Source organism: Sinohyriopsis cumingii, chromosome 11 (assembly GCF_028554795.1).
Source record: "Sinohyriopsis cumingii isolate HCF-2022 chromosome 11, ASM2855479v2, whole genome shotgun sequence".
NCBI classification, from domain to species: Eukaryota; Metazoa; Mollusca; class Bivalvia; order Unionida; family Unionidae; genus Sinohyriopsis; species Sinohyriopsis cumingii.
The window spans coordinates 54,635,762-54,659,847 of NC_142971.1; the positions used below are offsets into that span (position 1 = coordinate 54,635,762).

At 34.6% G+C, this 24,086-nt stretch overlaps 1 protein-coding gene across 2 annotated transcripts in view; it reads right to left on the reverse strand.

The window, feature by feature from the left end:
* The window catches only part of LOC149788478 (uncharacterized), a 57,509-nt gene that overhangs the window by 15,345 nt on the left and 18,078 nt on the right, over positions 1–24,086 (reverse strand). For both annotated transcript variants that reach the window (XM_089974464.1, XM_089974465.1), the window contains 2 exons: positions 21,471–21,590; positions 16,655–16,703 (listed from right to left, as the gene is read on the reverse strand). In XM_089974464.1, the coding sequence (XP_089830590.1) occupies positions 16,655–16,703; positions 21,471–21,590 (169 nt within the window). The remainder of the gene's footprint in view (positions 1–16,654; positions 16,704–21,470; positions 21,591–24,086) is intronic.

A 24,086-nucleotide genomic window follows, 5' to 3' on the forward strand; every position in this document is an offset into this window, starting at 1 on the left:
TAACACAATTGCAGTCAAAACTACAAAGTGACATTGTGACAACACAATTGCTGCCAAAACTATGAAATGCCATTTTGACAACACAACTGATGCCAAAACTACATAATGCTGTTGTGATAACACAAAACTGCTGTCAAAACTAAATCATGCCATTGTGATAACACAATTACTGCCAAAACAACATAGTTCAATTGTGATAACATAATTACTGCCACTGTGCCAATGATGAAAAATAAACAACAGTAAGTTTGATCTTTACTCATTAAAGTTATTCAACACATACACATTTACTGAAACATACGAGCAATCTAATCTTCAATTCTGGTCTTGTGCAAAAAATGAACCAATTCCCCCCCCCCCACCCTTTGCAGAATTTACTGTCCCTCTCTATGAAAATCCTGAAAAATCACTGAAATCATCATGTAATATGTTCAATTCATGACAGTCTGTTTATTAACATTAACTTGGTCTATTACTTTTCATCCCAGTATAGCTGTCAAATTGGGTCAAATTGTGTTGAGTTGTTTTTCAGAATAAGTCATACATTTGTGTTTTTTCTTCTTCTATCTTTCTAATACAAGCTTTATTTAATAGAGGATTGGCATAATTTATTAAAATATGAAAGCCATTCATGCCAGTATGTTTAATGCCAAATTTGGTCAAATTCTGTTAAAATAATTTTAGAAGTCATTTAACTGTACTTGTATTATTATGACTATATAGTTTTTTTTAAAGTAATGACCAACAAATTTGGTAAAATTCAACAAATAATTTATTTCCCTAGAATACAAAGTGAAAATTTAAAAAGAGCTTACAGTACTGTGAATTAAATCCCCAATAGTCCAAAAATTTCAATCTCCAGTCCTAATGAATAACGTTTTAATTAAATTCCAGTGGTGTTTGAAATAAGATCCAGCACTGAATGTGTTGATGTGCCTGTAGCCTTGCATTTACTAATGAACTAGTTGCTAAGTGAGATGTGCTAAAAGTCTTCCAATTAATCAAAATAATATAATCCAATATGTCCTTGTCTGAAACCATTATAATTCCCAACTAATGTTCGAGTCCAAGAATATTATAGATGAGCACTTTGTATTTTCAGATAATAAAAATTTGAATAAATAATTCCACCCAAATCAAATACTGAATATAACAGTAAGAATGATTCTGCTTAGATGTTAAAGCAAGAATAAGTAATTTTTCAAGTAAACAATATTATAAACCCATCTTTAGTTAAGTTGCAACCACCATTTTCTGTAAACAGTCTGTCACTTAAAGACATTTTCTGTTCTAGAATTTCCAAGTTGTTAGCAAGATAAAATCTGTCAATACATTTTAAAAAAAGTGGTAAATTTCAGGCAGACCAGATTTATTATGGGGGAATACCAATGTACTAAACCCAGCCCCAAATAAATGTATATATTAATAATAATCTGATACTTAGTCTAAAAATAGCTATGTGTTCTATTTACAAAACTAAAAGTTGCTTGTCAGGTACACAATGAACTTGATTTTGTACAAGGTCAAGTACAAAATACAATTATACATACCATATACTCATGGATAAAAATAACCAACTAACACCAATACCAATGGAAAACTAAAAGTTCTGTGTCAGGTACACAATGTACTTGATTCTGGACACGGTCAAGTACAAAATACTATTATACATTCCATATACTCATGGACAAAAACAACCAACTGTCATGTTTGCTCAGCCCCAGTTTGTATGTCGTGTATAAACTAAGGTATTATTACAAGCCATGTTTTGATGTCCAAACATTGTCGCAGGCTAGAGTTAATCTCTTATGCAAGGTTACCATGATCAGAGAGACAACCCAGCAACTGGAATCGGCACAGGCATTAGATCGAGCAACTTCCCACCTATGTGTTACAAAGATCAGAAGAACCGCGAGGAAACAGGGTGGGTACTAAATCCATCCACACATGGAAAGACAGCGAGAAGGACATTGTCCACCAAGTTTGATTGGATGGGGTCAAAGCGATATCCAATCGGGATCGAGACGTAGGGTGTGATAACAATTTCAATCTGAATTATAACTTCTAACTAGCAAGTGAAAATTTAGTTTCACCTTGGAAGATTGCTTAGCAATAAAGGGTTACTCCAAGAGAGTCACCTGTAATTTGGTGGTAAAACTTAGGAGATTCTAAGGAAAAAACAAAGCTTCGTAAAGGTCAGTAAGTTATTTACTCAAGTTTTGCAGAATATTATGTCATTGCAATTGTAATTATGTGTAGTATGTACACTTAATTATGAGGATTGTTTAGTACATAGAGTTACCTTTGTACTGTTTAATTTACATGCCTATTTGAGACAAAGAGTTTGAGTATTATGTAGAGAATTATGCAGATTGCAAACTTGTGGTCAGAATTAATTTGTAATTTGCTAATCGGTTACTTTGTAGTAAACTAGTGCATTTATTCATGTGATATGTTAGATTTTACACTTGCTTCAATTGTGAATTTGTAAAGTGGCTAAAGTCTGTAAGATTAGTTAATATGGATGTATGGATGGAGATATAAGAGCATGAGTATCTAAATATCTGGGTACTTTGTATGAGTTGTAAGGAAATGCATCTGATTGCTGTGATATTGTTTAATATAATGGGATTAGGAATATGTACTGATGTGATGCAATTTATTGATGTATGTATCAGAAGTAATTAATACAGTGCTTTTATTATGATGTTTTATCATACAAGAACGTACGAGTATTTCAATTTGAATGAATGTGTGCCCGAAGAAATTTAATAGCTGTTATCTGATGATAGGCTGGGTGTAGTGTGAGATGAGAGGGTTAAGGAAAATATTGTACCGTCCTTGTGTTTTCACAGGAAGCCTTTTTGGGGACAGAACTTCCGGTTCAGTTAAGTCTTGAGTCTTTAAGAGGGAGATGGAAGTGAGACTAGCAGAGCAGTCAGAGTTGACAAGTTGGGGAGACAGTCAAGGAGGAAGAGGAGAAAAGAGTTGAGGAGGAGAAAGTGGAGAAGGAGGAGGAGTATAGAGAAGTCAAGGAGAAGGAATTTTGAGTAAATTGAGAGGAAGAGAAGGAATTGGATGAATAGGAGAGAAGAATACACAGATGAGTAGGTTACAAAGACAGGTGGACAGCTATCTCACATTAGTAATCAAATGATGCAATAGGCTATCACAGGGTTGAATGGAAGGAGAGTGGGAAATTTGAGCACTTAACTACTGAATTATTACTTAATTGTTATTTGCTGAATTTCCCTTTTTTGTATATTCAATAATTTAGCCATCAGCATTGCTGACTGGGGGCTCAGAGATCTAAATCTATCTTTCACTAATTTAACTTCCAGCCAAAATCAAGCCTGAGTGGGACTTCTATAACAATTTAAATACAAAAACTGGAATCACTCCACCCCACACCTACCACACTGATGGCATAACAACCTGTCATGCCACACTAACACACACCAATACCAATACAAAACTAAAAGTTGCTTGTCAGATACACAATGAACTTGATTCTGGACAAGGTCAAGTACACAATACAATTATACACAGAACTCTGCCAAAATAGGAAGTTATTGTTGGAAGGAAAGCAGTGGGTGTAACTTGGCTGGATAATGACACAGAGAACTAACTAACGTCTCATATATATCAGCATGTATACCCAATTAACGTGTGGAAATATTGGGTTGGTCTCACAATCAGGGTTTACTGCTCCACTTAATTTTAACACATAACACTGCTGACCAAAGTCTTATCAACATCAAGCTGCATATCAAATTTAGATAAAACCCAAGATGAACTGGAACTAGTAGTGACAAAAACATGAGGACCCTACTCTCTAAAAGAATTTCTGCTGATAAATCCATGTTTGGAGAAAATGGGCATTCAGGAGTCATAATTCCTATAAAACGTGATGTGAAATGCTGTAAATCCAGCTCATTCAGTCTCATCAATATGAATGCAACATGACAAACATTGACTCACAATATTCATTAGTAACTTATGTTGTGGTGTTGTGTATATTTAATTTTTATTATTTGTTTTTCTTAATGATTATATAATGCACAGCTAATATTTTCCTATCATTGTGGATTAAATTCTGATCATTATTAGTAGTAAACATGTTTATTTCCATTTGAGTTAAAGATACAGTCTTGATTCTGACATTAGAAGGTTCCATATGAAAACTGCCTGTTAGTTGACAGTATTTTTCAGAAAAAGGTAAATGCAACCAAAGTCTAGCAGAGGGCAATATAATCTTGTTCACATTGGTATTATTCATTCTTGTCTTAATATCTGAAGCAGGATCAGTCTTCATGTTGTTTTCAGTTTTTGATCTGAGTGGATTTCTTTATTAAAATTATTAATCACTGGAATTATTTAAAGCAAGAAAAGGAATAGCACAGTGTCCTTTATACAAGAAAGTCAGAGCAAGAAACACGTTTCAAAATACGTCTTTGCCCCCTCCCACAATTAAATGGCCTCTCCCTAACAAAGACTTAACTTAAGCAGATGTTCTGCATGATCAAAGCAGTGGCTATTATAAACACTGTTATAAAATATTAGCATCAAAAGATAGTGTTAGTTTCAGCTTGGAAAAGGTGTCTTCCCATCAAACTAAGCCATCTGACACTTGGCTCATTGTATTTAACAGCTTCAATTACAGTATCATAAGTCATAAGTTTGGTAATTGTTCCTAATTAATCGAACCTCAATGTATTGTTGAATTAATAATAAGGCAGAAAATTTTCAAATCTTAGATGCCCATGCTCAGAGATTTTAATTCCCAACAAATGTACAGCATTCTGCTTGGATATATCCACATGTATTCAATTATTTGTTCATTCTTGTAAGGGAAAAATATTAAAACTATTCTTATCATCATAGAAAAAGTAGTTGTATGGAAAGGAATCGTGTCAATAACATAATCATAATAAATTGATCTAATTCTTATAATTATTTCAATGGAAATATAAAATATGTAGTTTCCTGTTTGTGACTGTTGGAGCATTTGGGTAGCGAGCACACAAAAAAGAACCTTAAAAAAAATGTTCAAACTAATTTCGTTGAATAGTTTTTGCAGTGTTCTTTTGTGTGGTATACCGCTTTGTAGTTTGTTACTGTGGTGGAGTGAATAAAGTGTGATAATTCATTTTTTCATTTATTTCATTATCAGATTAATTAGGATCAATTAAATTACCAAACTTTCTTTGTTAATGACGAGACCATAATTAGCGCTGTTAAGTGAAATGCACAAAATTGAATTGATTCTTGTTATAGAAATACACCTTTCCAAGGCAGAAATTGACTTCATCTTCTCATGCTAATACTTTATGACTGTGTTTACAATGGCCACTGCTTTGATTCTACAGAACATCTGCTAAGTCAAGTATTTATTAGGGAATGGCGTAAACAAACGCTGACTATTAATAACCGAAACTTACTAGCACATTGGACTATTAACATTTCGAAAGTTACTAGTCCGACAGGAAATCTGCTAGCCTTGGGCTAGCGGACTACTGCTTATTTTGAGCCCTGTCTTCTATACACATAAATTCCAATCCTCCATAAAAATCTAAGTAGATCTATAACAATTTTGTTTTGGGAAATAAAATAAGGGAAACTACTGGTCATCCAATCCCTAAAAAGCTGTATTCTCTGATGTATAATTTGCGACAGAAGTACTGTCATTGTAAGTCCCAAATAATCTCCCATATCATGTTAATGTCTATATATTAATTGCTAAACAATATACATGTAACTATGTGAGACTGATAGTCATGTATGGTACAATTTTCTGTATTGTAAATGAGTATATATTTCAATGCTTGTGTATTTCTTTTGGTCAAGTGCTTGGTTGGGACAGTTGATGTTAAGGAAACATTGGAGTTTTGCATTGAAAACAGAAGCACAGTATCGACAGACAATTGGACTAATAAAAGCACTGGACCACAAGAATACAAAAGGTACATCTGGAACACAAGAATAATACCTACAGAACTCATGCAATCTCATGCGTCATGGTGTGTGTGTGCACGGGCGGGGGGGGGGGGGGGGGGGGAGGAGGAGAGAGAGAGAGAGAGAGAGAGAGAGTGTGGTGAGAATTAAGTGAAAAAAAGTACTCCATCATCTTTCAGGGTATCCAGACAGATCTGCTGTCTGTTTGCCAAGTTAATATTGTGCCATCCTTAGAACTAAGATTATATATGTATCCTCTGAACCCACTAGAATGTCGTTTGGCAATCTAGGGATTCACATGAGGGTTGTGGCATCCTTAGAACTAAAATTGTATATAATATAATGCTGTAAATAGCTTGATATATATTGTGCAGTCGTTAGAACTAAGACTGTAAATCTGCTACTATAGTTAAGATAATGCTGTAAATATAATATATAATATGTAATAATTTTTTATTTTAAATATATATTTACAATATAATGAACTATGAAAATATTAATGCTATTATTTCTGCAACAAAAAATTAAAACATGAAAATATAAAAATATCTGACAAACTAAATCCTGAACTATTTGTGATTTTGAATCATTACAACAGTAAAAATCTGGAGATAGATATACACTACCAGCAAAATATAGGTTAATTAAACTCATTCAACAAGCTATGTTCCAATCCTTGGATATGGTCAAAGATACAGAAGTTGAACAATTTGTCTCACTTTCATGCGCAATTGAAAAAATTAGATCAGAATTAGCTAACGAATACAAAACAAAAAAATTTATGAACACACATGTGAGGCAACCGAGAAGGATTATGACTGATTGTGAAAATGAAAGCAGTGTCAGCAATTGTGAAAGTTATGGTGAGTATTTTAACTTTGGTGTAATGGATTGTAAAATGACAAATAGATTTATTTCTGATAATCTTTATTTTCATTCAGATTTATTTCTGATAATCTTTATTCTCATTCAGATTTATTTCTGATAATATTTATTCTGTAATTTTCTGTTTTCAAAGATATTAAGTACCATATAACCCGATCAAATTATAAAATCAGTCCTATAATTATGACTTTCAGTACCATATAACCCCATCAAATTATAAAATCAGTCCTATAATTATGACTTTAAGTACCATATAACCCCATTCAATTAAAAAAATTGTGAAGAATAATATTTTTATTTATATTGGGATAATATTTATTCTGATAACAATATTTATTCTGATTCTGATAATAATATCCTGATTCTGAAAATATTTTTTTAATTCTGATAATTATTATTAATGATGCTGATTTTCTTATAAAAATCTGAGATTCTGATGAAATTTTGTCAATATTTCTCGTTTTTCCATTGATATTAGTCGATTTGTTAGTAGATAATCTTTAAATTACTGATTCTCAAAGGATCAAACTTCACACAGTTCTCTAAGTGATTTTAGGATTTATTGATAATTTTGTTAATTTTGTTCCCTTTTTTTCAGTTGAAATTTAATCAGAATTAAATAATTAAAAAAAAAATTACTACAGACTGTTTCATGAAAATTTATCAACAAATCATCAAAATCAATTAGAAAAGCGCAAGAGGTTTGACCCTTCGAGAATCAGCAACTTAACAGATTTGCAAAGATCATTAATAATAATAATATTTATTTTGATAATATTTATCATGTAATTATCTGTTTTTAATAGGATTTTAATGATTTTAAGTACCATTAACCCGATCAAAATCTAAAACCTTACTGATTTTCATGATTTTAAGTACCATTTACCCAATCAAATTAATGAATCAGTGAAGAACAAGATTATAATATTTATTCTGATAATTTCAATTCTGATAATATTTTTATGTAATTTTCTGTTTTTGATGAGATTTTTATTATTTTAAGTACCATTAACACAATCAAATTATAAAATCTAATTTTTGTTATTTAAAGAAACATTCAACCCATCAAATTATAAAATATAACTGATTTCATGCTTTTAAATACCATTTACCAAAAATCTGGATGAGAATCAGTAAAAACTAAAATTGTTATATTTATTTGTTCCTTTACAAATTCAAGGATGAATTTATTATGTAATTTTTCATTTTTCTGTGTTTGACCTAATTTGCATAATATAACCGTCAATTTGTCGAAATTGTTTGATATTCTGAAATAATATTTATAACAATAAAACCAATAATAAAATTTCTGAACATAGAATATTTAATGAAATTGACTAATTATCTTAAACATTATGGGTAATATACACATCAATTATAAAATCTAATTTTTGTTATATTGAGTAACAATTTACCCCATCAATTATAAAACCTGATTGATTTTCGTTATTTTTGAAGATCATATACCTAAATCTGATGGAATCAGGAAAAAAAAAAAAGTCACATATTTTATTTATCCTGATTATGGAATAGGTCTAACATGAAGATATATGATCTCACAAATTTATATTCATATTTTCCTGTCTCAAATCAAAACTTCTGGCTATATATCCTAGCAATCTACAAAAGCTGTTAGATATAGCATATGACTACAGTAATAAGTGGCGATTCGAGCTTAGTGTTACAAAGTCATACATTATCATTTTCGGGCCCCAATACAAGAATTATATCAATATGAAATGGTATCTTGGCCCGTCATGTTTACCGGTTACCGATTCGGCAACACACCTGGGTCACCGGATTAACTCAAAGCTGACGTCACATGACGCAATACTCGATGCATGCAAGAAAGGGAAAAAATCTTTTCACAGTCTGTTTGGTATTGGCATTAAACCGAATGGTTTAAATCCTTTGGTTGCTGCAAATGTAATTAAAAAGGTAATTTTCCCTTCAATGTTTTATGAAAGTGAATTATGGTGTAACATTTCAAAAAGTGACCTCGCTTTATTGGATAAAACTCTGAGGTATTTTGCCAAACATTTACAAGGTTTTCCAATACATACAAGATCAGACATTGCCCTGGGAACGCTAGGATGGACATCAGCGCAGTCCGAAATTGATAGAAGAAAATTGATGTTTTTACACAGATTGTGTTTGATGCCTAACAATGTACATACTAAACATGTGTTTAACGTTGCGTTATTTCACTTCATTCTGAGCGGATGCATGTCAAGCTGCAGGTTAATTTCAAATTTATATTATACCTCAAAGAAGTTTGACTTGCTCGGGTATCTAACTGATTATTTACATCATTCTGAAATTCCAGATAAACATAATTGGAAAGAAATTGTAAGGTCAAAAATTGTTGGTCTTGAAAATAGCCTCTGGAGAGTTCGTATGTCTAATCAAGCAGATTTTGATAGATTCTCTTCAATACACAAATACTTACGACCTGCCTCAGTGTGGCAGTCGGCTAAAACCAGACAACACACTAAGGTATTTACATATGTAGCTAAACTATGGGCTGCTGTTCCACAAACACAGCTTGATATGTGTATTAGATGTGGGAATGTTTATACAGACTTGATACTTCATTGTTGTGTTAGTTGTCCTTATATGTCGAACTTTCGAAATTCTTTCTGGGATTTCCTTACTGATCAATTTCCCCTGAGCCTGCACATTACGTTATTTAATGCAGAAGATGAGCTGCAACTACAATATCTTTTAGGTAAAAGGTTACCATCAGGAGTAATCGACAAAGAAAACTCCAAGCTATTCGTCCTGTATGCAGCATACTTTGTCATGCAGTGTGCAGCTATCTTCTGTAAATAAGGTACTGAAACTTGCAACTTATGAGTTTACGAACACTTTGTTGATTGATATTGTGTAAGAATTTGTATTCTAATATAGAATTTTTTTTAAAAATTTTTTTAAAAAAAATATTTATTGATTGTATTCAGATGATTTATTCTTATATCATGTAATCTTCCATGGAAGGAAATAAAGATGATGATGATGATGAAGCAAGTGTCTGGATTGGTCAGTAAGTTTGAAATGTATCCTTGATAATAGTGGATTATGACACTGCAAATAGACCAGGCTGATAGGAGTCTTGTAAAAATCAAATACCCAGGAGGTACTTGAGGCATAAATGTATACAGAATAAATCCTTACTGAGCCTGATTTGATTTTTTTCAAGATCGATTTGATAGCTGACATCAATTGCATCACATACAGGATTAACTGCGATCGTTGATGTTATATTACAATTCCTGGTGAAATATGCCTGCCACTACCATATGGATTATTGTTATGTTTGAGAATACTTGCTGGTGGGGCTATTTTTCTCCATGACTCGAGTAATTTAGGAAAGTTTTCATTGATAAGATCATTGATATTTTTAGTTTATCAGTTTCAAATTCTGGTAATATAAAATTTTATTAAATCTGCTTCAGCTATTCATCATAATCTAGCAAATAAATATCTATCACCACCGATAATGTTGGTTTGTGAACAGTGATAGCTTTTTTAAGATTCTCTTCCAGTAATAGATTTAATTCTGTGCAGAATTTCATCATTGATTTGTTCAATCTGATAATGGCCCGTGTGAATTCCAACAACTTGCCAATCGGGAGATCCATCATCTTTATTTTTATTTGCAAATACAATTATTTAATGGCAATCCATCAAATGATTTGATCTGATATTTGGCTAGCTGTAGTATACTCGTAATTGTGCTAGCACTTTTTTCTTTTGCTGGATTTGCAGTTGGAAAGTTAACACTAAATTCAGAAAAAAATGAATTTCTAATATCGTCGTTAATTTTTATTGAGTTGTATTAATGACAATCTGCTGTAATAACTTGTTTGGGGTTGACATTATAATTATTATTATTTAAATCAGACACAGAATCTATCACAGTCATTACATCTTTGTAAATTCCAATCATCTGTATAAATTCAAAATCTGATCTTATTCCATTGTCAAGACCCGATAAGAACGAAAATAACTTAGAAGATGCCAGCATCGATGTAATTTTATTATATACTCATGTAATTTTGTATTTGTACATATTTTTTTTGTGATGATATCAAGAAGACCAGCAATTGTTGTTACAGCTGATAAATTGTTACAACTGCTGGTGATGTCATTGTTATTGTTGATAGCAATACACCTGTTCCAGCAATAACAGCAGACACCGAATAAAACAATTATGTCAACAACAACACTTCTGCAATATTTTGTTACTTTTACTGTATACTCGTCAGCGACATTTTTTCAGTTTGGATTGCCATTCATGTGCCTGATTGTATATCAAACGCTGGTATAGCTGCAAAAAGTGGAAATATACCACCCGTCTTAGCAATGTCTTTAATGGCGCCTGCAGAAAGATTAAGTTATACTCTGGTATTTGATAGTTTGGCTTCACTGATTTGTTTGAGTTGACGTTCTGACCACCTGCGGTCTGTTCTTTTCTAGTGATATTTTTATTCCACAGTTCTCTTCTGATACTGATTATAGCTTTTTTATCTGACCAGGAGTCGTTGTTGTTGTAGGGTTTAACACCATTTGTCAGCACATGATAGGCTATACATGGCAGCCAGTATTAAGAGTGGAGGAAGAACCCGGAAAAGCCCGGAAAGAACCACCGACCCACGAGAAGCTACATGCAAGCTTTCTCACATAACCACATTAGCCAAATCTGAGACTCAAACCCACGCAGACCACTCGGCCACTCGGGGCCCCTGACCAGGAGTCAGAGTAACACTAACATGATGATATGACATAATAATATCACGAGTGATTTAATTACTGATAGCTCATGATCCAATTACATGTTATCTACTGGGATATCAATAATTCTCATTTGTCCACCAATACCTTCAAGCAGCATTGTTTTATCTAAGAGTATAACAGTGATTGCTCTATAACCACCAGCAAGCAGTTGAGCTTCACAAGCTCAGAAGTGTATATCAACAACAGATTGCCTGAATAAATCTAAATGTTCCAACGAAAAGTAATAGATTGGATATAGCATTGTAAAATCCCGCTGAGATATCTGCAAAACAGAATCCACATTTCTGATCACACTCCATGAATGTTACCAACCGATGATAAGCACGTGCAATCTGATTCTGATCAAAATTTAGCAAAACTTCTTCAGAAGGTTCTTGATATTCATTTATCCTCAAAGAAACTTCACTAACCCCAAGCATGTCAAACAACATTTGATTTCGTTCCTGCAATTCTACTCTGGCATTTTCCTGAAATGCAATTAATATATGTCGTGGTGCTGACAGCCCCTGTTGTAATGCTATCTGCTGGTCACTGTCAACCATGATAATGTTGATTTACCATCTTGATCCGTGAAAGAAAATAACCGTCATTCTTCGTCGATCGATGGAGTCATTAATGGCATCCACAGTGAAAGTTTTGTTAGTATTACTTTATCTGCATCAACTGAGTTGTGTCGCCAGATTGCAACATTGTCAGTGGCTTTTCTTACAAGTACCACAGTGTGTTTAGCTCCAAATAAACTTTTCTGACATATCTACAGAATCCAAATATATGTGATAGTGGAATCACACATGAAAAAGTTTCTTCTTCATGTAACATTTGTCTGCGTGCTGCGAATCCTAAGTTGAAATTGTCATTCATTGATGCAACTGCGTCCCAACTTCATTTTGTCTCACGTTGCTCTCTCGGGCTGGTCAGTGGTATCCTTTGCAAACATCATTGACGGACCAGCTGACATCAAGTAATCATCGCTGTATCTTGCCAGGCCCAGTATCCTCAAAGCAACATCGACATTTTCCAGGCATGATTCAATATTTTTTCCGTCAATAATGTATGGCACTATTAAATAATGCCATAATACCAATGTTAACAAAACCAGGTCGATCTGAAAGTCTGTATGCTGTATCATCTGCTTTCAAAAGTCTACTTCAATTAATGCTTCAGCAGGTAAAAAATGTCTACTTGTATCTTGAACCTGTGATTCGATTCGTTCACATATATTAGGTACGTGTGTGTTATAGGAATAATACTGATCTTTGAGAATTGGTACGTCCATGTCAAACACTAGATCGTATACACGTTTAAACATTTTGTTATAATTGTTACCGTCTACCACGAAGATCACTTCCTGCTATTAAACTTATTGTTATATTTTTTTCTTTTTCTCACATGGGTACATCAGCCAACGCTGCTAGTTTTTGATTTGCAGCTTGATTTATTATTTTACTGACATTGCAGGCATCACTTCAGTGCTGGGTGATTTGACTGGCTGAGGTTTTCTTCATATTAATCATGCTAGTCTATCCTTGATTGCCCAGAATGCTTTACTAGCAATATCACCAATACCTTTATCACGAACAACGTCAATAGCTTTCATTCCCAGTTGTTTTGCAATCAGTACTGCTTTTATGGGCTATCCTTCTAAAACAGACCCTGAACAACATCTCCATCTCCATAGGTAACTTTTGTATGTTGGTAATTAATCGCAAATTTATTATTCTGACCATTACAGGTCCATGTTGAGCATTATGTGTGATCATCTTATTTTCTTGTCACTGATCTAATTGTATACCCTCAATCACTGTGGTAATTATCAATGATTTCATCAATAAGTGACCAATAAATATTAATGTCAATGATACAGCCTGTAAACAATCATTGACAAATATCAGCTGCTTCATTAATGATTTCTGGGGAATTATTACTGGCATGTTTTCCGCCAATCAGAATTTCTAGTCATTCAACATCGGCAAGGATATTATTTGGACATGGAGTAATAAGACCACTTCCAATATTTAAACCAAAATATTTATAAGTTTCATCAGTTATTTCTTCTGCTGCAGGTTCTCGTTTTTCCTCACTTGTTGTTTTATATATGCTTTTTTCTTCCATTTTCTTGAGGCTGATTTCCATTCTGCTTTTTCTTTTTCTATTTGCTGCTTCATTTCTTCTTCTCTTTGTCTCCTTTCCTGTTTTGTTTGTTTAATATACTCATCTACTGTCTGGTTTAAATATTAAAATTATTAAACCTGCTTCTGCTCCAATTTGCAGAGTATTAGTAGCAATGCGATATACACCTCTAATCCAATCGGCAGATTTTGGAGTTCTAACACATTCAAGTTTTGCATACTTATCTCTATTATGATATCCAAATGCAGCAATATTATGTAATTGGTCTGGGTTATGAATAGCAGCAATACCTTCAGTTGTAAATTTATCTATTATCATGGTTCTAGCTTTTGGGAGTTCAGGTTGTGGTTGAGGAGGTTGCTGGGGTGGTGGTTGAGCTGCTTGAAAATGGCCAGTAATATCAATAGGCAATGTCTCAAGAGCTTTTTGAGCTGCCTCAGTTGCTGTAACAATTTTCTTGGTTGGTTTGACAATTGGTTTAAATATTTGTTCGGCACCTTCTGCAAATTCCACCGGAGACTCCTGACGCGCTTGTAATTTTTGTCTGACAGAATCATGGACTGGAATATATTTTTTAATTGCCTCTAATCGCTCTTGAGCTAATCTAGCTGTGCGCGATTCCATTATTGATATAATGATTTAATTACTCACACAATATTGCAGCAGATAGGGTGCAACCACAAAAAAGTGTCCCACTGGGTAAATAAAACATAGATAAATTTAGAAAAACACGAACGACAAAGATAGAGTAACAAAATAAACTAACCCAATTAGAGAAACTCTCGGTTTTGGTTAGAGGCTTCGGTTTTGTGTTATTGACCTTATATTTTTCATTTTTTGTTTTTTGTAAATGAATTTTAAAGCAAGTGGTCTGTTCACCCTCTCTGCTGCTCTCGTGTTGCACCACTATCATATAATCCAGACTGTATTTCAATGAGTTCTCAATGATCCCAAAGTAAAGTTTAAGTCCAAAAAGTCAATGAACACTACGTAATTCCAATGAATAATTTAAATAAATAATTCCTCTGAAATTAAATCTGAACAGAACTGTAAATGACTCCAGAGCCTGATCTTAAAATAGGAATGAATAATTGTTTACCTTACATCTAGTTATAATTATTTCACTTGATTTAAGTCACAAAAGAATGTTCTGGAAAACTAATAATTTCCATTAACAGTTGAACTAGTTAAAATCATGAAAAAGTAATGTAGGCAAAAATTCAATTCACCTTCAAACATGGACAAAAGGGAGGCATACAAAAACAAATGAAATATACATGCAGCGCTGACAATTGCCACTGCCTTGATTTCTGCAGAACCAATGCTGAAGTCAAGACTTTAGTAGAGAGATAAATAATTTAATTATCTAAATGGAGGGGGCAATGCCTGAAAACTGTCTTCCTTGGATTTGTTATACAAAAAAGGACACTATGCCATTCCTTTTTTGATCACCTGAAACAATTTGTTTCGCCTGATGAATGAAAGAACAATTTTTTTTTTACCCCAGCTGAAAACAAAATAAGCTGACCGCATAGATTAAATGAGCCTTTCACTTACAGTATACATGCAGTCAGAATAAAAGTGATTGCCATCTGGAATTTAATTGTTCATACCTTAGGATTAATGAGTTAAACAATAGGATAAATTTACAGTTCAAGAGAAGCTCAACAAGGGTGTCTCTCATCAAGTCAGTGTGCAAGTTTGTTCAGATTTCTTTGAATAAAGTTGAAGTGTTGCAAATGAATCTGATTGTAAATCAGTCTTACCATTCGTGATTTTCATTCACTGACTGTGTCATCAGTGTGTGTGTGATTTAGATTTTTAACAAAGCTTTAACAATTTTTCAGTGATATCACTACGATGTCTGCAGTGTGACAGTTTATAGTGATGTCTATCACTGGGGCATCCTGCCGCAGACATGTAGCATGATGTCCCACCCAGTCACATTATCCTGACACCAGGCCAACCAGTCCAAACACTAACCTCTTAATGCTGAGCTCCAAGTGAGGCAGCTGTTAGTACCATTTTTTAAGTCTTTGGCATGACTCGGCTGGGGTTCAAACCCGTATCTCCCACATCCAAGGCAGACGCTCGAACCACTAGGCCACCGGAGCAGTCGTGTCATCAGTAATGTTGATTAAACCCTCAATGGTGGAATTTCCATCAGTGAGTCTGCTTTAACACTGGTGATCTGCATTTATTGCTCCATTGCAGAAAGTGGAGGGAATTAAATCCCAATAGTAATGTGTGTGTTTTGATAAAATGCATGAGCTGTATTTTATCTTGAATGATTTTTTAGTTATGCTCTGAAAATAAAAGACTGGTAACCTAGATGGTTAAAGCATCCGCCTCAGATGTGGGAGGTTGCAGATTTGAACCCTGGCTGAGTCATGGACAAAATTAAAGCATGGTGGAGATGAGAAAGTTCAGCTGGCAAAACTCTTGAAGCAAACAAGATACATGCTTTTCGGATCACTTAAAGTGTATTATGTACAACACAGCATCTAGTAAGCAGTTTTCCTCACTGCTTTGAAATTCTATGCCCCTATATTCTGGAGGACATTGGGATACAATGTCCCCTGCCTTTGGGATCCTAAATACAACACTACACATCATTACGATCTGCATCATTTGTACATGCCAGAATGCTTTTTGTGGAATTATACCCAATTTCTATTATGCAGTTAGAGAATGAAAGACTTTTCTATTTTTTTTTCATTAAATTTTAAATAAATTTTTGGCATAAGAAACACTCCAAGACAAACAGTATGTAATGGATGCAACTGACAATTCAGCACCCAAAAATTAGAAAATCACTAACTTGGGAAAGCATAAACTAAAAATTGGCTCAACAAAATAAAATATAGAGATAAAAAGTTTGCCATACCTGATGGACATCCACTAGGACTAGGTACAGCTATATTGTCTGGAATACCCTGAAAATAATTGAATATATCATAAAACACAACGAATTTGACTAAAATTACTATATACACAAAAACAGACTTACTTGTGAGGAAGAGAACTGGTTCGATCGATCAACAGGTCTAGAAGATGGTTCAACCATGATTATTAGGACCCTGATGGGGTGATAAGAATGACTTGTGCAGTGGAATTTTCTGACTTTTCACAGAACTCAAGGTAGCAATCAGAATGGTGGGAAGGTATATGTAAAAAGCCAATCCCACTGGAGGCTGAAGACATCCACCATCCATGATCTCTGTTCTGGGACTGGAGAAACATAGAAAGGAAGTCTGTCGTTGAGCCTGGTTCAAATAGGTCAATCAGCGGTTTCCTCCCCAGAGTGAAAAGTGATTATGTTACAGAGCATCGACAAGGCCACTCCACTAATAGATTCTAGTTTCTTGAAATGTTGTGAACTCAGGTTGATGTTGTCTGATAAAAAGTTCCAGACCTTCACGCAAAGAGTCATAGGATAAAAGCATTATCGAATGTGTTTTATTAGGAGACCATGACACTCCTTACTCTGTTAAAGCAAACATGCAATACAAGCAATGCTGTTATTTTTTGTCAATTACTGATGTGGAGGGACAATTGGCCAAAGACCCTGAGGAATTTAAGCCCACATGCTCTAAACGAGAGCCCCAAATGAAATCTGATGCATTGAAGAACAGATGATTGAGGGGTTGGGTGTATGCATAGTGACTCCAGTCAGGAATCATCCCCTCCCTGATTCATCCACCAGATCTAGTGGTGATGAAAACTGGTTCTACAGAGATCAGGGCTGATAGAGAATCTATGTGTGGTTTCCAACAATGCAAGATGATATCTGAGAGGTACCAAGTCTGCAATGGTGCACATTAGAACCTCCAAGAGTGCCAGAATTTGATCTATCCAATCGAGAGGAACATGGACAAAATTCTGGTTTGTGGGGAAGTTAATTCCCGTGTAAATGATGTCTTTCTACAGAATAAGTTCTATCTTTTTGAAGTTGGGTAGAAGACTCAACCTAGTTACTGCAGACAAACAACAGAACAGATCATGATGGAGGGACTGAACTTAAACATTGTGCATTAGCCAGTTGTCAAAATACTGGAGAATCAGTAGTCACAGTTTTCAGAGGTAGGCTGCTACCACTCTCATAACTCTGGCAAAGACTCCGGGTGAAGAAGACAATTGAAAAACTGAAGGTATTTGTGGTGTGGAAGAAACATTGGGATGTGCAAACATACATCCTGAAGGTTAATGGATACTAACCAATCTGACAAAAATTGAAGAGGTAGTCCTCTTCTTGAAAGGTTCCTCTGGAAGAAAACTGTTTAAAGGGAAGAGATTGAACATGATGTGAAACATTCTGCCTTTCTTGGTAACCAGAAAGCATAAGGAAATGAATGCATGAGACTGATCATTCAGAACCTTCTCAACTACACTTTCTGCAAAATTGGACTGCACCTTTCACTAAACTGGACTGATGCTTGATTAAACCTCAAATAGAGGCCTAGGCCAGCACCAACAGGGATATTTTGGATACCGATAGGCTAAAAGCAGTTGTGAAGGGTCAATGTCGATGAATCAGCAAATTTTGAGAAGCCATGGTAGCGAAGAGTCCACTAAATATAGTCTTGGCTTCCAACAGAGCAGATTATATTGTGGTTAAGAATGACTTTAGAGGAGTCAAATACAATGTCACAGCAAATGTGAAGATATTCAGACAATAATGCCGATGTACATGCTGTGATGTCTTGTCCACTGCTTCCATCATGCACTGTTAAGAATTTGGATTCATGGAGACTTCTCTCAGCAAGCTAAACAAATTAACTGCAAAATGTTAGCATGTGAAGCAATGGTTATGACTAACTAGACTTCATTCCATGGCATCAATTACCTTGATGGAAAGACATACCCTTGCTCCAGTTGAAACACTCAATCTGGCCAAACTTGCATCCAACAAGGGAGGTTTTAGTAGGCCACTTTGAGGAATGTACTTGGTAACTGGCGTATAGACTATGGGCCTTAACACTGAGAGAGGGGCCATCCTTGACACTGTTGAGCAACATGAGCTGCTGAGAACATCTGAGATTTCCTCAGTTTGGGGAGGAATGAGGATGAAACAAGAGGTCTGGTTAAGGTTGCACCTGAGATCTTTTCCAAAATGGAAAGGATCATCAAGGAATGTGCAACAGGTGGCTTTGGGCAAAAGTCTGGAGGTAAGAAGAAGTAAACAATATTTACCACCTCATCAAAGGACCAGACCCCCTCATCTAACCAAGAGGAAAAAGAGGGCCTGATAGGAGGCATAAGTGGCACTGCTTCTACCTCAACGAGTTACAGAAGGGAGATGAGATTTTCTGTCTGCCCTGGATGATGTAGCACCTCTAACCTTCTGGGTTAATGCCACCTGGCGAGGAGGTGATCTCAAGACACGAGCATCACCTCTACTGTGAGAGTAGGATCCAGGAACCCATGGGTGCATAAAGGACCAAGGCCTCTGTGGTGGCGGGCCCCACATCCTGTAAGGATTCACTGTGATAATTGGGAAGTGGGGTACCAGATACCAATCTGATCCACTTCCACAGTCTGACCCCTATGGGCAGAATCCAAATCCCTAAAGGGGGCTGGGGAATACAGCATGGTAACCTAAGATTTCCATTCAGAAATCAAATTCTTAAGGGGAGTGAGGGTTACGAGCATGTAAATAGTATATAGAGATGATACTACATGTACTTTAACAAAAAAGATCTGTTGAAGGAAGACAGCAGTGTGGTGAAGCACTAGCAACATTAGGATGTTTTTCTTTTTCACAGATTCAACACATGTCCAGTGAACAGTATCCCACTACACTTGGCTGGGAAAAACACACACATATTTAGTAATTGTTATTCTTAAGAATCAAATCATAAACAGAAATATTCTTCCAGCAGAATCCCAGTCTAGTGTAATATAGAAAGAATTCCTCTCAATGTTGGGCTTTAAAATCAGTAATCAAGGTCATTACTGCATAGGCTATTGGGTTTGTTTAATTCTCTTCTTGTTTTATAAAAGTTTTTTTCACCATTATTGAAATTATTGTGATTTACATTGAATTGTCAAATATCAAACAATAGTTTGGATTCCATAAGCAACATGTAATGATAGCAGAAGCCTTGTGCATTTTCATTAAATATTCAATGTGCTCTCATCTTGAAAATGCAAGGACATCATAAAAACTTAAGATTTTTTTACTAAAAGGGATATTTCCAGTGGATAGTGCTATGAACTGACCATGCAAAATATATGTTTAACAGGGGAATCCAGATGCATACATGCCCCCCTTCGCAAGATATAAGTGTAATTATTGCTATTGTAAGTGGCAAAACAGTGTAACATGGGTGTAAAAAGTGTCATTACATCCCAGAATTACAGCATATACTAACCTGGTTTTGCTGCTAATCAAAGTTGTTGTAATAAAGAGCAAAATCCATATAGATTAGGACCAGAATAAAAAACAAAAAATATACTGAAAATTATTTATAATCTCCACTAACTTTCTAACTAGTCTACAAGTGTAACTTTCGCTGAATGATCATGAACTGGAATTCTGCAATGAGCATGATCACATGCTATGATTGCCATATTACTTTACTCTCATATTCTTCTTTTAAAGTTTGCAAAGTGGTGTTGATCTGTCCTTTTTTTCTGATCTCCCATTTTCAAGTTTTAAAAAATCCATCTGCTCTAGCATTTTCCAGCATATAACATCCACAATACACATTGTAAAGCAACATCTGGCACCATTTTCTTTAAAAGTATAGACTGACCTGCCAACAACTTAGCTGATCAATATTAAAAATATGTGAGCCAATGTTCATATTTGAAGAAACCCCATGTTTTCTTGGAAATGAGTCATATACAGTTGCTATAAAAAGCAAATAAGGAAAGTTTGCACTATTCTTATGCAGCAGTCATCCATTCAAGAATATTCTCTAATTTATTCAAGTAGAATTAAAAAGATGATAAAAATAACAAAAACAACTTTTAATTAATTGTTTAATGAACCCCAAAAGTGTAATCCATACACAGGCGAGCTTAAAACTTAATTTGGTGGAAAAAGCATAATGATAATGCCAAAAATATAATGGTTAGCATGTATGCAGTTGTACTTGTATGCAGATATCGTAGGGGCATCAAAACACTTGAAATACAGTAACAATAGAGGAATCACAACATCACTTGCACTGAAATGAGGTGGTGGCATTCAGATTGGTTTGGGTGTGAGAAATGGTTAAATCATGTTAAGAGTGAAAGGGGAATGGAGCGCAGAAAATTGGGGTAAGCCAAATGCGAAATGATAACTCACCCCCATTCGTACTAAATTCGGCAAATGTTTAGCATGGATATTTTTGGTCATAATTAACTTATATTCAACACCTTATAGTCATAAATGTGTTAGGCTGGTCTTATCATAATACGAAAACATGTGCAGTAGGTGATCTCAATCTCTCTCTGTATACATAAACACAGGCTGAAATGTTTATATTTGTGTAATTTTTCATACAACTAATTTTTAACACACCATTACTGTCTTCTAAGAAACATATTTGTGTGGGATTTGTCAACAAACAAAATTCCATACAAAATATGAATATACAAAATCTAGAGTTAATGTAGCTTCAAGACAACAAAATTTTGATATTGTGCACAATTTTGCATATTCCATAATAAATATATGGCCACTGAGATATATAGCTTGCTTTTATTGTTACCTGTTTTTTTCGGACAGGGGCTGCAGCCTTTGAAGTATGACATATCTGTAACAGCTCTTCTCTACCCATATGTTTATAGCAACTTTTCACAATGGTCCTCAAATCCTCTGTTTGATAAAGCTGAAATATTACATGAACATTGATAATAACCTTTGCATGCGGAAAAAAATTAAATGTTTCATTTTCTGTAAGATTTACCTCCCCTGTAAAATTATGTCTTCCATTTACTGGGTCAAGTATCCTTTGCACTGTATTGATGAGAACGCTATATTATCAGATTTTTCAAAATCATGCTTTAGAAATTAAACACCTCTTCTACACAATGTGCCGTAGGTATTCCAACATACATGACCAACATATTTTTATGTCATGATGAAACACCATTTGCACAAGCCAAAATCCATTGGGAAGGGAGGTAATTCAAGTAAATTTTACTAGGGCATTTTTTTCCCCAGAACTATTTATTCTTTGTAAATGTACCATGCAGAGGAGACTTCACAAAGGTTATGAAATGAGAATGATTCTTAATGTAATAACAATCAACAAAAGCCAAGTCAACTGGCATAGGTGACTTCTGTGGTGTAAAAAAAAGATGATGGTGATCTTTACAGTCTTTCCAACAAACAACTGTTAACAAGGAAAGATAATGAAGAGTTAGCCTTTTAAAAAATACAAGGAAAAATGGGGAAAAAGAGGAATATTTTATGAAGAAATTTCAGATGAAATTGATGTAAATTGCTAAACAAATATAACCTTTGTTGACTTACCTTCCCCAACCTAACAAAAGCATGCTTTTGCTCAGATCAAATACTTCTATTTGTTCTTGATTACCTTTATTTTCACTGCCTACACCATATAACAGAGGCCATATCATTTATTAGTCATTATCAGCGATTTTTCTAACAAACTCAATATCACTAAATGTAGCAGAATATGAAAGAAAAAAGAAAGAAAAGAAAATGCACTCCATTTACAAATTCTATTAGAGTATTGGCATGAAAATGTATTAGAACAGCCTTTCTAAGCAGTCTTGGGAGTACATATGTCAAATCTACAGTACTGTATCTTTTATTCTCATCTGAATGAACTGTAGTTTTGGGAATTTAAAAATAATTTTTTTTTATAGAAAAAACAAAGACCAAAAAATGCAGAACTATTTTGTAGCTATACAGCAGGGGGCCCTGAGTGGTCAAGTGGTCTAAAGCGCTCTCAGTTACAGATCACTGCCATTTCACCTCTGTCTGTGCCAGTTCGAGTCTCAGATTCAGCAAATGTGTGTATGTGATAAAGCCTGCCAATAGCTTTTCATGGGTTGGTGGTTCTTTCCAGGAGGTTTCCCCTGGTTCTTCTTCCACCATTAATACTGGCCATCATGTATAGCCTATTGTGTGCTGAAAAATGGCATTAAACCCCACAACAACAACAAGAAAAACTATACAGCAAAATACCAAAGCATCCACATAGCAAACATGATGAATAACACAGCATGGAAGTTAAAGTAGCAATGGCAGATTTCTTAGATTAAGAAGACCAATCATCCAACTTTAATCAGCTCTATTTAAATATTATGCAATGTCTTGGTAGAAAACTGTTATCATGGTAATGAAAAGCACTGAAATCATCATCATAATAATAATAATAATAATAATGAGGACTTTAGTATAGTGCCTGATCTTTAGAAGCTCTAAGTGCTTTACAACATTAGACAACACCTATAACATAAAATACATTTATAATGATATGATTACAAAAATAAAACACCATGAAATTAGAAAACAAAAAAAAAACATCCTGAAAATATTTAAAGTAGGAAACAATATTAGGTCTGTAAGTTTGTTCTTGCAGTTGAAATAAGTGAGGTTTAAGAGCACTCTTGAATGGGATCACTGTGTTTGTGTCTAAGTTCCGTGGGCAATTCATTCGACATTGCTGGGTCCTGGTATGCAAAAGAACGCTGTCCATATGACTTTGTTTTCATACTTGGAATAATGAGTATATGATTGTCAGAAGAGGAGCGTAAGTATCTTGCTGGTGTGTACACATAGGTGATGTTGGATAGGTATGTTGGACTGGAGTCAATCAGTGAAATGTAGCACAGAGAACAAATTTTGTTTGATTCTGGATTGAATGGATAGCCTGTGTTGGGTACAGAGCAGCGTGTGTGTGCTCTGATCATGGTGCTCTAAGTATGATCCGAGCAGCTGTGTTTTGAACATTTTGAAGTTTCTGCAGTAGATATTAAGATGAACCAGACATAATTCAGTTCCAATAGTCCAGTCTTGAAAGTACTAATGAACACACAAGTGTTTTAATGGCATTAACTGAAAGATATTTGCGGATGGAGCTTGATGCATCTCAGCTCAAGATATGCAGCCTTGCATATATTTATGACATGTTGGTGCAATGTGAGAGTACTGTCCAGAGTAATTGATTGTGTGAATTTAATGTTGGTGTTGCTGACATTTATTGTTTGAGGTAAAGGATGTAAATGAGAAAAGTCTTTTTGTTGTGATAAGAATGGCCTCAGTTTCATCATCATTCATCTGCAGCTTGTTACATGTAAACCATGATTTTACATCAGAAATGCATCTCTCTACACCCTGGATGGTAGCATCA